This window comes from Macaca fascicularis, chromosome 7, assembly GCF_037993035.2.
Source record: "Macaca fascicularis isolate 582-1 chromosome 7, T2T-MFA8v1.1".
Classification (NCBI taxonomy): Eukaryota; Metazoa; Chordata; class Mammalia; order Primates; family Cercopithecidae; genus Macaca; species Macaca fascicularis.
In genome coordinates this window covers 169,976,805-169,989,538 of record NC_088381.1, presented here as the reverse complement: position 1 = coordinate 169,989,538, position 12,734 = coordinate 169,976,805, and the positions used below count along the sequence as shown (strand labels likewise).

General features: G+C 49.1%; 1 protein-coding gene across 29 annotated transcripts in view; it reads right to left on the bottom strand.

Moving 5' to 3' along the window:
• The window catches only part of PPP2R5C (protein phosphatase 2 regulatory subunit B'gamma), a 166,428-nt gene that overhangs the window by 36,493 nt on the left and 117,201 nt on the right, over positions 1–12,734 (bottom strand). For all 29 annotated transcript variants that reach the window (XR_012416140.1, XM_065518501.1, XM_065518504.1 and 26 more), the window contains 4 exons: positions 9,071–9,181; positions 8,000–8,092; positions 7,787–7,917; positions 1,701–1,760 (listed from right to left, as the gene is read on the bottom strand). Coding sequence is in view for 28 of the 29 variants with exons in the window: in XM_065518501.1 (XP_065374573.1) it covers positions 1,701–1,760; positions 7,787–7,917; positions 8,000–8,092; positions 9,071–9,181 (395 nt within the window). In the remaining variant the exon portion in view is untranslated. The remainder of the gene's footprint in view (positions 1–1,700; positions 1,761–7,786; positions 7,918–7,999; positions 8,093–9,070; positions 9,182–12,734) is intronic.

Sequence of the window (12,734 nt, the reverse complement as noted above, 5' to 3'; positions counted from 1 at the left end):
AGCTAGACTCTGTCTCACACACAAAAACAAAACAACAAAAACAAAAACAAAAATCAGTTAGAAAGCTGTTCTCTTGTGCATGAAAAGGTGGTCCTACCTAGAGCCTCCAAAGCAAAGTTTTTGTCTCAAACGACTAGTTTATTGTCTTGGTTTTGTAATTAGGCAAACGGAAGTGACTGTCACTGAGCTGCAGAAGTAGACAGAGCTGTCTCTAACTTAGTCTTCCATTATTCACTCTGCTCGGCATAGCGGGCAATGCGGGAAGGGCGAGCCTGGAGCGGCCCATCAAGGAGGGTGTGCTCACTCACAGGGTCACCCGCAGGCTCAACCTCTTCTGGAAGAAAGATACAACTAATCAGTTTCTCGGTGGGAGCTGCACGGGGGCCCTACACACTCAGGGGCCCTATGCACGCAGCGTGGCGGGCTGTGGAACACACGTCATACAGTGCTCTGGTCCCTGCAACAACCTCGGAGGCAAATGCGACGATTCTCCCAGCTTATAGAAGTACCTGCCCACAGTCACACATCTTGCAAGAAGCATCCTCTTCACCACTCACTGCACTGCACTGAGGAGAAACCCCACCCAAGTTTGTCTAAACTAAAAGTAGAATTGTCAACGAGGACATTTTTTCAAATTACATCTAAAATGGCAAGAATAGCTTTTCTCAGAACTACTGGGCGGGATCTGATCCACTGTGAGAAGAGAGTCTTGTGTTCAGGAGCTGCAGGGAGTCACCAGGTCCACCCAGAGCGCCAGGCTTCTCCACCAGACTCCCGAGAACCCTGAGCTGCCCATCTACACTACTGCCCTACAAAGGTGCAGGGAAAAGCACTTCCACACTTACTAGCCATGGGACCCTGAGGACTCTGGCAAACAGTGGGTTAGAAGGTCTAATATAAAATCTACGGGTTATCAATTAAATAAAAGTGGCCAGGCCTGGTGGCTCATGCCTGTAATCCCAGCACTTTGGGAGGTGACGCGGGCAGATCACCTGAGGCCAGGAGTTCGAGACCAGCCTGGGCAACAAGAAAAACGCCATCTCCACTAAAAATACAAAAATTAGCCAGGCATGGTGGCGGGCACCTGTAGGCCCAGCTACTTGGGAGGCTGAGGCAGCAGAATCGTTTGAACCAGGGAAGCGGAGACTGCAGTGAGCTGAGATGGCACCACTGCACTCGAGCCTGGGTGCCAGAGCAAGAGTCTCAAAAAGAAAAAGAAAAAAAAAAAAAAAAAAAGGCGAGTAAAAACTTTACTTGGATAAAGATGATGAAAGTTTTGAAATGTTAATTATTTTATAAATATACATATAAAAACCCAAAGTAATTGAAAATATTAGCATTTACATGAGACCCCAAATGCACAATCTATTCTTCCAAGCTTCTAATATAAACCTTCTTAAGTAACTATTTTTAACATTGCTCTTGAGGAAATAACCGGAATTGTTTCCATAGTAATGATATTGAGGTATACGAAGCAGAATCTACGTACAGAACCCATAAAAATGGGAGAGAGTTGTCATTTGGCATGTTCTAATCTAAGAGCTCACCAACTCCTGCTCTAAGTGAAATTTTATTTGAGTTCTTTTAGAGAATGGTTTAAACTGCCTTGCTTTAAAGGGGGCAGCCGAACTCAATGAAATGGATCACTCTGGTATAAATTCCATCCACAGCCGTTTGCTACCCATAACACAGAGGCTTACCTTCCCAATATTTCCAGTAACTCTGCTATGCCATTATGATGCTCTGTTTCATAAATAAACCTAGAAAAAACAATTTTCCAATTAGAATTGGACACTGAACTAACGTGAATAAGAAAACAATGCCCTAGGGGGAGCCACGGAGCCAGGCAACAAGAAGCGCGTCTATTTGTGCAAACACACAGCCGGTCAGGAACCAAAGAAACTCCTCAAGGCCTGCAGCTGTAAATGCCTCAAGGGCAGGTCTTGCACAAATGTTTTTCTCAATATTTTATTTTGAAAAATTTCAAGCATCTAGGAAAACTGAAAGAATTCTACAGTGAACACCCATTTCAACACCCAGATTTGACCACGAGCAATGCGCTCCATCTGCTTGATCACATACACATCTGTTCATCCACCTTTTACTCATTCATTAACCCATCTTATGTTTCAGCCATATTTCAACATAAGCCTATGTCTTAATTTTAAAGCCTGCAATATTTAGCACAGTTCCTGCAAAGGGTAGGAGTGATTCCTGAACACCTCTGATTCTACCTGCCCAGTTTCCCACTGACACCCACACACATCCTCCGTGCTGCTCAGGTGTGATCTTTCTGAAGCACCCATCTGTGACAGACCCCGCTCCCTTCCTCTGAGAAGTCTCTGTCCACTGCACTGCTTCTAGGGGACCCCCGGGACAGGCACCCCACCCTCTGCGCCAGCCCGTCTCCCTTCAGATGGGGCCACCATCTCGTGACTGTGTTCCCGGGACTAGGAGCAAGCCTGGCATCTGTTTGATGATGAAAACACGTCTGCTGAATAAACTGGGGACAAGGAGAGGGAACAGGGACATGTGAGGAAACAGGAAAATGTCCTCCCCAAAAAGGGGTCCTACAGAAACAAAGGAATCTCTCCTGCCCCAAGCCTCGAGCACCTGGGGTTGGTCTAGAGCAGCCCACGAGGGGCGTCCTGCGTGAAGTGAGAGGGTCTGAAAGATCCCTGCCCATCAGATGAAAACCATTTGATTCGAGACAGCTCTAAGTCAAAAATAAGTTTGAGAAGATTAAAAAATTCAACTCTGAAATTTCATTCACTTTGTTTGAAACAAATGAAATAGAGTGACCTTAACATCCACAGGCGTGAAATATTTTTGAAGAATGGGTCTTAACATTTCTATGTTCCCAAACGATCAGAATGCACTGAGAGGTGGTGCTTGAATTGGGTCCTGAAGGAGGATTTTAACCGATTTTTTTTTTAAAATGGCAGTGTGGACAGGGAGAAGAACTCTGGCTGGAACAAAGGTCGGTGATGTGGAGTTGGGTGGGCAAGATGCGTGGAGAGGGTGGAAGGCCAGCTTAGAAAAACCGAAATCTGGCCGGGCACAGTGGCTCATGCCTGTAATCCCAGCACTTTGGGAGGCCGAGGCAGGCGGAACACCTGAGATCAGGAGTTCGAGACCAGCCTGGCCAACATGGCAAAACTCCATCTCTACTAAATATATAAAAATTAGCCGGGCGTAGTGGCACATGCCTGTAATCCCACATATTCGGGAGGCTGAGGTGGGAGGATCACTTGAACCCAGAAGATGGAGGTTGCAGTGAGCTGAGGTGGTGCCACTGCACTCCAGCCTGGGCAACAGAGACCCTGTTTCAAAACAAAACAAAACAAAAAAACCTGAGATCTGCTCTTGCAGGCGCCAGAAAGCAGAACCGTTAGCAGCGAGACGCAGCAGCACAACGACGCATGTGGCCAAAGCCTGAGAGCGAGGGAGAAACGCCACGAGGGCAAAGCTTGGTGCCGCGGGTGACAGGAACGACACTGGTGCCATGACAAGAAACAGAAAATGCTCTCCCCTGGTGTCCCTGAGCCTGCGCCTACCCTGACGTTTGGAAGCTGCGCCCAGGCAGAAGTCAGAGTGTGTGTCAACGCTGAGAGGTGCTTTAATTTACCAAACTCACCCGCAGGCTCCCTTGCAGCCGTGTGGCTTCAGTTTACTATTCCTCTCGCAGGGGCCTTGGGGAGCTGTGCTCTGGGCCCCTCCGAGGCAAAGAGCCCTGAACCCCTTCTGGTCTAGCTCCATCAGCTCTAACATTTACATGAGGGTGGCTTGCTGTTACAAGCCATTTTGTTTTCCTAAATCAATGTTACTACATTCTTACTGATAAATTCTTAATTTCTAATTTTTTAAACCTGCTTTGAAGTAGGCAGAAGAAAGAGAAAATAAAGACAGTTCTTTTCCTTCTTCCTTTTCCAGCAGAAGACAAACAGGGACACCATGGGAGGGAAACAGAGATCCCTGGGAGCCGGCGAGAGCGTTTCTCACTCTTTTAGCAGAAAGGGAATCAGACCCCCCAGACGCTGAGCTGGGAACCTGCTGGCTATGGAAGTCTCCAGAAGGGATTCTAAATGCCTTTCCTGCCTGTATGATGTGTTCCGGACTCATGGGAAGAGGCGAGGCCAGAACAAAGGGTAGAAGTGACTCCTGAACACCTCTTGTTCTACTTCTTTCTTATTTACTTATTATTCTACTTATTTCTCTGAAGCTGGGCTGTCCTCGTGCCCTGCTTTGACCAATACAAAGGGCAGAAGTCACTCTGCACCAGTTCCAAGCCAAACTCTTAGGAGGACTGGGGGCCCTGCTTCTCCCCTCTTGGATGTGGCCATGGCTGTAGAAACTGCCACAACCTGGAGGAGCTCAAGGCATCACAGAGGCAGCGTGGGGACCTGCTCAGCAGCCCCTGGGAACCCTACGGCCCCAGCACACGCCACGGAGCAGAACCGTCTGGATGAGCCCTGCACAGATGACAGCATCACGAGGAGTGACGGACCATGCTGACGGAAGCCACTGAGCTGGGGGCGGGTCCTGACTCCAGGATGGTGTGAGATAGTGACACATCCTGGCGATGACGGGGACAGTTTGATGGCATCTCTCTGTGAGATAAGAGCATGAGCAGGTGCTGCACAGCCTCGCTGCAGGGCCAGGGTGAGGATGGTGCATGACCCATGGCTGGTTATGCAGCAAGAGAAGGAACGGCACACTGCCCTGCCCGCCCAGCCTCCAGGTCCCACTGTGTGCCACAGCAGGTACCATGGGTTATGGACAGCACCGTTTAACTCACACTTAAGCTGACGATAATGAGAAACTACAGAAATAAACAGCAACCTGATATTTACATTTTCAGTTAAGTTGAACCAAATATGTTCAAAATGTTTTTTTCTTAAAAGACACAGCTGTACTATATTGAACTTAGATGAGCTGGCTGGGTGTGGTGGCTCACACCTGCAATCCCAGTGCTTTGGGAGGCTGAGGCAGGAGGATCACTTGAGGCCAGGAGTTTGAAACCAGCCTGGGCAACACAGTGAGATCCCCATCTCTACACAAATTTAAAAAATTAGCCAGATGTGGTGGCACACATCTATAGTCCCAGCTATTTGGGAAGCTGAGGTAGAAGGATCCCTTAAACTCAGGAGTTTAAGGCTGCAGTGAGCTATGGAGTATAGCAACACTGTACTTCAGCCTGGGTGACAGAGTGAGACCCTGCCTTAAAAAAAGAGAAAAGAAAAGGCAAAAAAAAAAGTTAGATGAGCTGAATGCATCTCTCAAGATCTTTCTTATTTTTTTCTCACATGGAATGAGGAGGTAGTGGTACCGACAATGAGGACCCAAATCAATTATGGAATCTAGATAGTATGCTTGCTTTTGATTGCATATATCAGGACAATTACAGAAAAGATTAAACGCATGCACAAAAACACAAATGCCATACTCTAGCACCAAACCTTTAGTGAGAACTGAACTAAATCATGTGTAATAACTTTTGAATACTCATCTATTTAAGTATTTCATAAGGTTAAGGTATGAAACATTTTCTACTTCTTAAATGCAGGTGTTCAATAGATCTGTGATTCTGCTATCTGAACAAAACCTACTAGGGTTAAGAAAACAGAAATAGGTAGAGCTTTAATTTTAGGTCAAGACGACTGAAATTTAAATTATACCTGTTGTATGTTAATTAAATCATGTATATTATGTTTTCATAGACAAGCACACAAGGCAAGTAATGATCTTGTTGAAAAGGAATCATGATACCAAGAAACATAAACCAGAAACATAACATTTAGGAAAGTGACGCCATTCTCTGTTACAGTTAATGTGTCAGGTCTGGGCTATGCCCGGCACCGGGCTCCATTTTATAAATGAGATGTGGGGAACTTGGAAGGAGTTCAAAGGAAAGTCACACACAGAGTCAAAGTCTCTCATGCCAAAATGCCCTATCAGGTGTGGAGGCCGGGAGGGAACGCGACCCTAATGACCGCAGAGGGGAAGGGCGGGGTGCTCCCGACATGCGATCCCAGCAAGGGATAGGAAGGGCCGGGGCTGTGGGTCTCGGCGGGGGGGTGGGGGCCGTCTCATCTGCCATCTGTCTCAGATACCCCTGTTCTTTTCCCGTGCTTGGTCACTGTGACTAAGAAAGGACCCTGAGGTCTATGTTGGCCGTGGCTGACACCTGGCCCCTTCTCCAGGCCATGGCCCATGCTCTGTCCACACCCTGGCCCTGCAGTGAGGCTGCGTAGGACCTGCTCATGCTCTTATCTCGCAGGAAGACACCGTCATACTGTCCCCATCATCACCAGGATGTGTCACTACCTCGCGCCATCCTGGAGTCAGGTGCCTTAGAGGCAAGCTGACCCGAGAAGCTACAACTTGTAGAAGAAACTGCTCATTTAGTGAACTTTCCAGAAACAAAAAGAAATGACAGGAACTGTTTCCTCTATTAACATTCACTTGGTGCCACCGCAGGGGGCGGGGCATGAAGCTGGCAGTGGGGCGGGGCGTGTGACAGATCAGCCGACATGGTGGCTGCCCTTGCGGGAGACCAGACCCACCGCCAAGTCAGGCAGAGCCTCCCAGTGAAGGGATGTTTCAGGAAACCTGGGAGGCTGAGGGAAGGGCTGGTGAAAAAAGACATCCCAGGAAGCTCAAACACTGGCTGCAGAGCCCTGGCGTGGAAGGAGCCTGGCACCGAGCAGAGGCTGGCTGGGGAGGGGCGGGCCTGGAGGTGGGCCTGCCACTGGACGCTGTCCTCCTCCATCCGCTGCTCCAGCGGGGCTCTCCCTCCCCGGTGCACACTGGGAGTCTCCAAACCTTTAACCGAGGTGCACAGATCTCAGGCTTTCTACAGATGAATGACATCACTCCTCGCCCCGCCTCCTCTCACCGAGACTCCACGGGAAGAAGGAGGTGATGCACAGGTAGAAGGAAAAAGCTAGTATGAGGGTTAATACTGAGTGTCAACTTGACTGGATTGAAGGACGCAAAGTATTGTCCCTGGGTGTGTCTGTGAGGGTGTTGCCAAAGGAGATTAACATTTGAGTCAGTGGACCCATCCTTAATCTGGGTGGGCACCATCTAATCAGCTGCCACTGCGGCCAGAATAAAGCAGGCAGAGGAACGCGGAAGGGCTAGACTGGCTGAGTCTTCAGGCCTCCACCTTTCTCCTGTGCTGGACGCTTCCTGCCCTTGAACACTGGACTCTAAGTTCTTCTTGCTTCTGGACTCTTGGACCTATACCAGTGGTTTGCCAGGGGCTCCTGGGCTTTCGGTCACAGACTGAAGGTTGCACTGTCCGCCTCCCTACTTTTGAGGTTTTGGGACTCAGCTTGCAGACGGCCTATTGTGGGACTTCACCTTGTGATCGTGTCAGTTAATTCTCCTAATAACTCCCCTTCATATATTCATCTATCCTATAAGTCCTGCCCTTCTAGAGAACCTTCACTAACACAGTTGGATTGGATGGAACCAATTTATCCACATTTCTGGGAAACTAGACCTTTCAGTAGAAACAGGAACGATGGCGGGACCCAGGGTGAGGCGCTGGGGAGCCTGGTGGCTCAGGAGGGAGCTGTGGGGAGAGGGGAGGGAGGCAGGGAGGATGAGCCCAGCGGGCCCACCGCACACAGTGCACGAGGGGGTCCACCTGCACATGACAGGCTTTGAGAAACCCCTCCACGTGCTGAGTCCTGTCAGAGACAATGGGGTGGGGGAGCACTGAGGGGGAAGTGAGCATCACCACACGCGAGGACAACGCCATCCACAGGTGACTTACCTATAAAATATATTATTTATCTGTTTTCTGATGTAAGCTCTCAAGCCTAGGAATTTCCCATAGATTCTGTGAAGGGTGGTTTTAAGAAAATCTCTCTCCCGAGGATCTTCACTGTCAAAGAGCTCTAAAAGCTTTGAGAAGAAAAAGACACTTAGTGGCTGGCTGTCACCACTCCGTCAGGGCTTTCAGAGTGTCAGCTAATTTGTACCTTACCTGCAATACAAACTTCTGATCAATATATTTCTTCGCTATATTAGGTTGGAAATCTGGAGACTCTAAAAATCTTAAGAAAAATTCATAAACAAGCTAGGAGAAAAAAACAACAACAACGCGTCAAATAACATGAGATTTTATTGAATGGAGATTAAAATATACCAGGAATTGAATCTTTACTGATCTGCAAATATTAGCCTCTTAAAGCCACGTACCTACAGAATTAATGCTAAATTACATGGCTTAATTTAATGATAAATGGTGATGTAACTATTTTATTTGGTGAGACCCACAGACGCTTAAACGGCATTTAAACAAAATGATCTCCATGGCTGATGTCCTCAGTTATAGTACACTGTTCAGAGACTACAGGGCACAGATGCCACAAACCAGGCCATGACCCAACTCTGTGGGGGGGGTGATTTGCAGCCTGTCGTCCAGGAGTGTCCCAAAATGCCAAGGCACAGAGCCAACCAAATGCACAGGAACTCTGGGGCTGGCAGGTAAGAGGGCCCTAAGATGCGGACCCTGAACCGTGACCTCCTGGAGCTGGGACGATTCTTCCCCTGTGCAGACATACTGGGTAGGACAGCGTGGGAGGCCTGTCACAGGTGGATGGCCCTCCCACTCGCACGCCTGGCTCCTGCTCTGCTCTCGCTGACCCTGGTGCCTCCTTGCCAGCCACCCTCCTGCCTTACAAATGCCCTGGGGGGGCAGTGGCCAGCCAGGACCTGGGGGCCCAGCAGGCACACATTAAATATGAGTACCAAAAACTGGGAGACTGTCGCTTAGGACCTCTGAGCCTGAATTCAACGGCCATCAACAAAGTGGCCGTTTTCACTGAGAGCACATCGACAATTCCACATCTTCACTGGCTGTGTAAAGTGGTCAAACACACACATTAACTGTATTCTGCCGAAACATTCTTCTTGTACGTATGGGTTTGCGAGGACCATGCTACTGAGGGGGAGAGGTCCATCTGCCCAGACCTGTGCGCCTGCTCTGTGGACCCCAGGCTACTCCCATGCATCACTGGTGCCCTCCGATTCTGGTCACCCCAGAGCCCAATACCTGTAGATGAGGCCAGGCTGCTTCTAACGTTGGTTCGTCTTCCTCTGGGTCAAATTCTGCTCCCGTAGGATTGGAGGAAGGTGGTAATGTTCGAAACATGTTAACTGCAAACTAAAATCCACATATTCTATAATTACAACCAGGGCATTTAAAATATTGACAGAGAACATTTTAAAAAGTCTTAGGTAATTCTAACAGTAGCCGCTTCCCATGGTAACTTAGCTCCTCCATATCCTCAAAACACAGAAGCCATGTGGGTCCTCAAAGAGAGCCCGGATCAAAACTGCAGCAGGAAACGTCACTTTGGACAGGTGAGCATGAAAATTTACCACCAAAGTCATTTGAACCCTTGACTGTCAAACTTTAAATGATAACCAACACCAACAAAGGCTGATGGCACAGTGATGACTTCTGAGGTCTTACACTATCCAGTGGCTACAATAGCAAGGAGAATGTTCAAAATGAGAGTAAGAAAGGGACGAGATGAAGAAGGACACAGCAGAGATTCACAGCTGAAAATGCTGGAAACAGCAAGGGCTGCATGACGCAGGGAGGACCCGTGTGACAATGGCACCAACACCCTCTGCAAACTGCAACGACGAGGAAAGCAACAGGCAGGGTGGGACGACCTCTGAGTCGGCAGCTAGGATCATTTCCAGAGAAAGGACTGCTCAGGCGCACAGAGGATTGTTAGGGGCAGCACGGCTGTGCGTCCAGGCATGGGCTGTTAGATTTCTCTCAGTCTGTTTGGACTTGTATAACACATACTGACAGATCAGTGACATAAACAGAAAAGATAAGTGTTTCTGTGTCATACATTTATAACCTATTTTTATTCTGTACTAAGTCTATTTATTTATTTATTTATTTTTTTTTTTTTTGAGGCAACGTCTCCCTCTGCGGCCCAGGCTGGAGTGTAGTGGTGTGAACTCGGCTCACTGCAACCTCTGCCTCCTGGGTTCAAGCAATTCTTGTGCCTCACCCTCCTGAATAGCTAGGATTACAGGCGTGCACCACCATGTGTGGCAAATTTTTGTATTTTTAGTAGAGACGGGATTTCACCACGGTTTCACCACCTGGCCGGGCCGGTTTCGAACTCCTGACCTCAAGTGATCTGGCCCCCTCAGCCTCCCAAAGTGCTGGGATTACAGGTGTGAGTCACCGTGCCCAGTCCTCTTTTGTACTAAGCCTAAATATGATTGGTTACCTTGCTGAATCTCTGAACGGATCATATGCCAGTTATATAACTGGGCTCTGGTGAATGGCTCTTACAGGTGATCACAAAAAGCCCCAGTTCCACCACTCTTAGAAGCACAAAATTAAAACCTTTGACATAAAAGATTAAAATTTGACTCTACGACAACAATGAGAAGATGTTTCTAGAGAGTCCAGGGCAAACTTGGCTGGCTTTAGATACCCAGTCTTGTAAAGACTAAGTTAATACTCAATGTTGCCACTGTTGTTTCTTCCCTTCTTTTTCTTTTTTCCTCTTAAGGACAGGGCATCACTCTGCTGCCCAGGCTGGAGTACAGTGGCCATCATCGCTCACTGCAGCCTCCAACTTCTGGGCTCACACGATCCTCCTGCCCCAGCCTCCCAAGTAGCTGGGACTACCAGCATGCACCACCATGCTCTGCTAATTTTATTTATTTTTTGCAGAGACAAGAACTCACTATGTTGCCCATGCTGGTCTCAAACTCCTGGGCTTAAGCAATCCTCCTGCCTTGGCCTCCCAAAGTACTGGAATTAGAGGCATGAGCTACCACACCTGCCTGTTTCTTCCCTTCTTCACTGGTATTGATACTGAACTCCAAACCTTAATATCATTTTTCAGAAAGTCATCAGCTATAAAAGCTCTGAGCATCAAGCATCTGAGCTTGTTCTCTGTGTCATCTGAGAGGGGAGCTGACGTAAAGACCACCTGTAATGGCCTTCACAGATAGTGTAGAAATGCAGGGATGAAAAAAGGGGCTGAAAAGCCAGAAACAACTAATTAAAAAAACTTTTATTAGTAAAAGTATGAGTAATGTTCCTGAGACACAGATACAAAGAAAAAAGTCTGTAATCTAAAACCAAGAGTTAGCCTGACTCTCACTGGTGTATGATTTCTGGCAATTTCTACCCTCCAGGGACTGTCCCCTCCTCTGTGAAGCTGATGTGCATACAGGTCACTGCAAGGAGCCTCCCAAAGAACAGTGATTGCCAGGTGGACGGTCCTGCCTCAGTCGCTGGCCCACAGGCACTCGGTGCAGACGGGAACTAGTCTGCCGCTCCTGGCACCCTGACCCCAAAGCCCACAGATGTGAACAAGGAGATGCTAAGAGCGCAACTACTAAGGAAAGGCCACACACACACTTTGGGCGGGCCGCCGTCTCCTCCCAGGGTGTGTGGAGACGTAACAGAACCGGTCTTGTCAGCGGCAGCCACTGCCGAAGCTCTCCATATCTTCTAGGGCCATGAAGGGTACAGAGAGGAAAGTCTGAATTGAGTCTTTAGCCCCTACAGGGAGTGTGGCATTCGTGAACTGGGGTTTTCTATCCTCTCTCTCAAAGCCCAAAGATTGGGGTCAGGGTCCAGCCACCCACAGCACAGGGTCACCTTCAGGAAAGGGAGATGGCACTTTGTTATTCAGTGGGTTAGAGCTGTGAGCCCTGCCTGGTACCGACAGGAGCAGAGCACAGTGTGGGGAGGGCAGAGCCTGGGCATGAACTCTGGGTGGCAGAGGAATCTGTGAACAGGACCATGCCCGGCAGGAGACTCTGGGAACAGCCTGTGACATCAGGGCCTGAGGAACCATGGCGCCTGGAAGGAAAGCAGGGCCGCCGCTTCCGAGGTTTCTGGGGCTGCCCATCAGGGATGCAGAGGCCAGAGCAGGAGCTGTAGGGCCACACCACCCAGGAAGCTGCAAGGGAGAGGGATGTCAGCTCACCCAGAGAGGAGGCCGTAGGCCTCGGGGGAGAGGAAACAGCTGTCCCTCTGGAAGAGGCCTGCTGCCAGAGTCACAGACATGCCACAGAGGAAGAGACCACCATTCTGGCCAAGGCCACAGGTAGCAAGTGAGCAGAAGCACAGGCAGCTGGCCTTCCCCTCTGCTCCAGGTTCTGCTCAGAGCCCTGGGAAGGGCGGGCAAGAAGGGCTCGGAGCCAACCCTGCTTCGCCTCCTCTCCCATGGCACGTCCCTCCCTGGCCAGGCTGCCTGGGGTGCGGTTTAGATGCCATTTGGAGAGGGTCTGAGATGAAAGCTTTAACCTAGATTGGATTTCTGTAACCAGGGATTACTAAAAAGTTAACCAACTTGCCCAAGATGTATTTAGGGTCAGGAAAGTGTGACTGCACCCATCATGGTTAAAGGCGATAACTGAAAAAAAGTAAAATGTCCCCTACTGTGCCAGCTGGCCATATGTGTCAACCTGGCTAGATCACAGTGCCCAGCTGTCCAAACACTGCTGTGGGTGTTGCTGTAAAGGCATTTTACAGATGTGGTTAACACCTAGAATCAATGGACTTCAAGTAGTGATCACCCTTGAGAATGTGGGGGCTACCAGCCAGCTGAGAAGTCCATGAGACCCAAACTGCAGCTTCTTTGAGGAGAGTCCACCTGCGGCCTGCAGTGTCCGCCACGGCCAAGTCTCCTGCCCGCTGCCTGTCCGCGGAGTCCAGACCT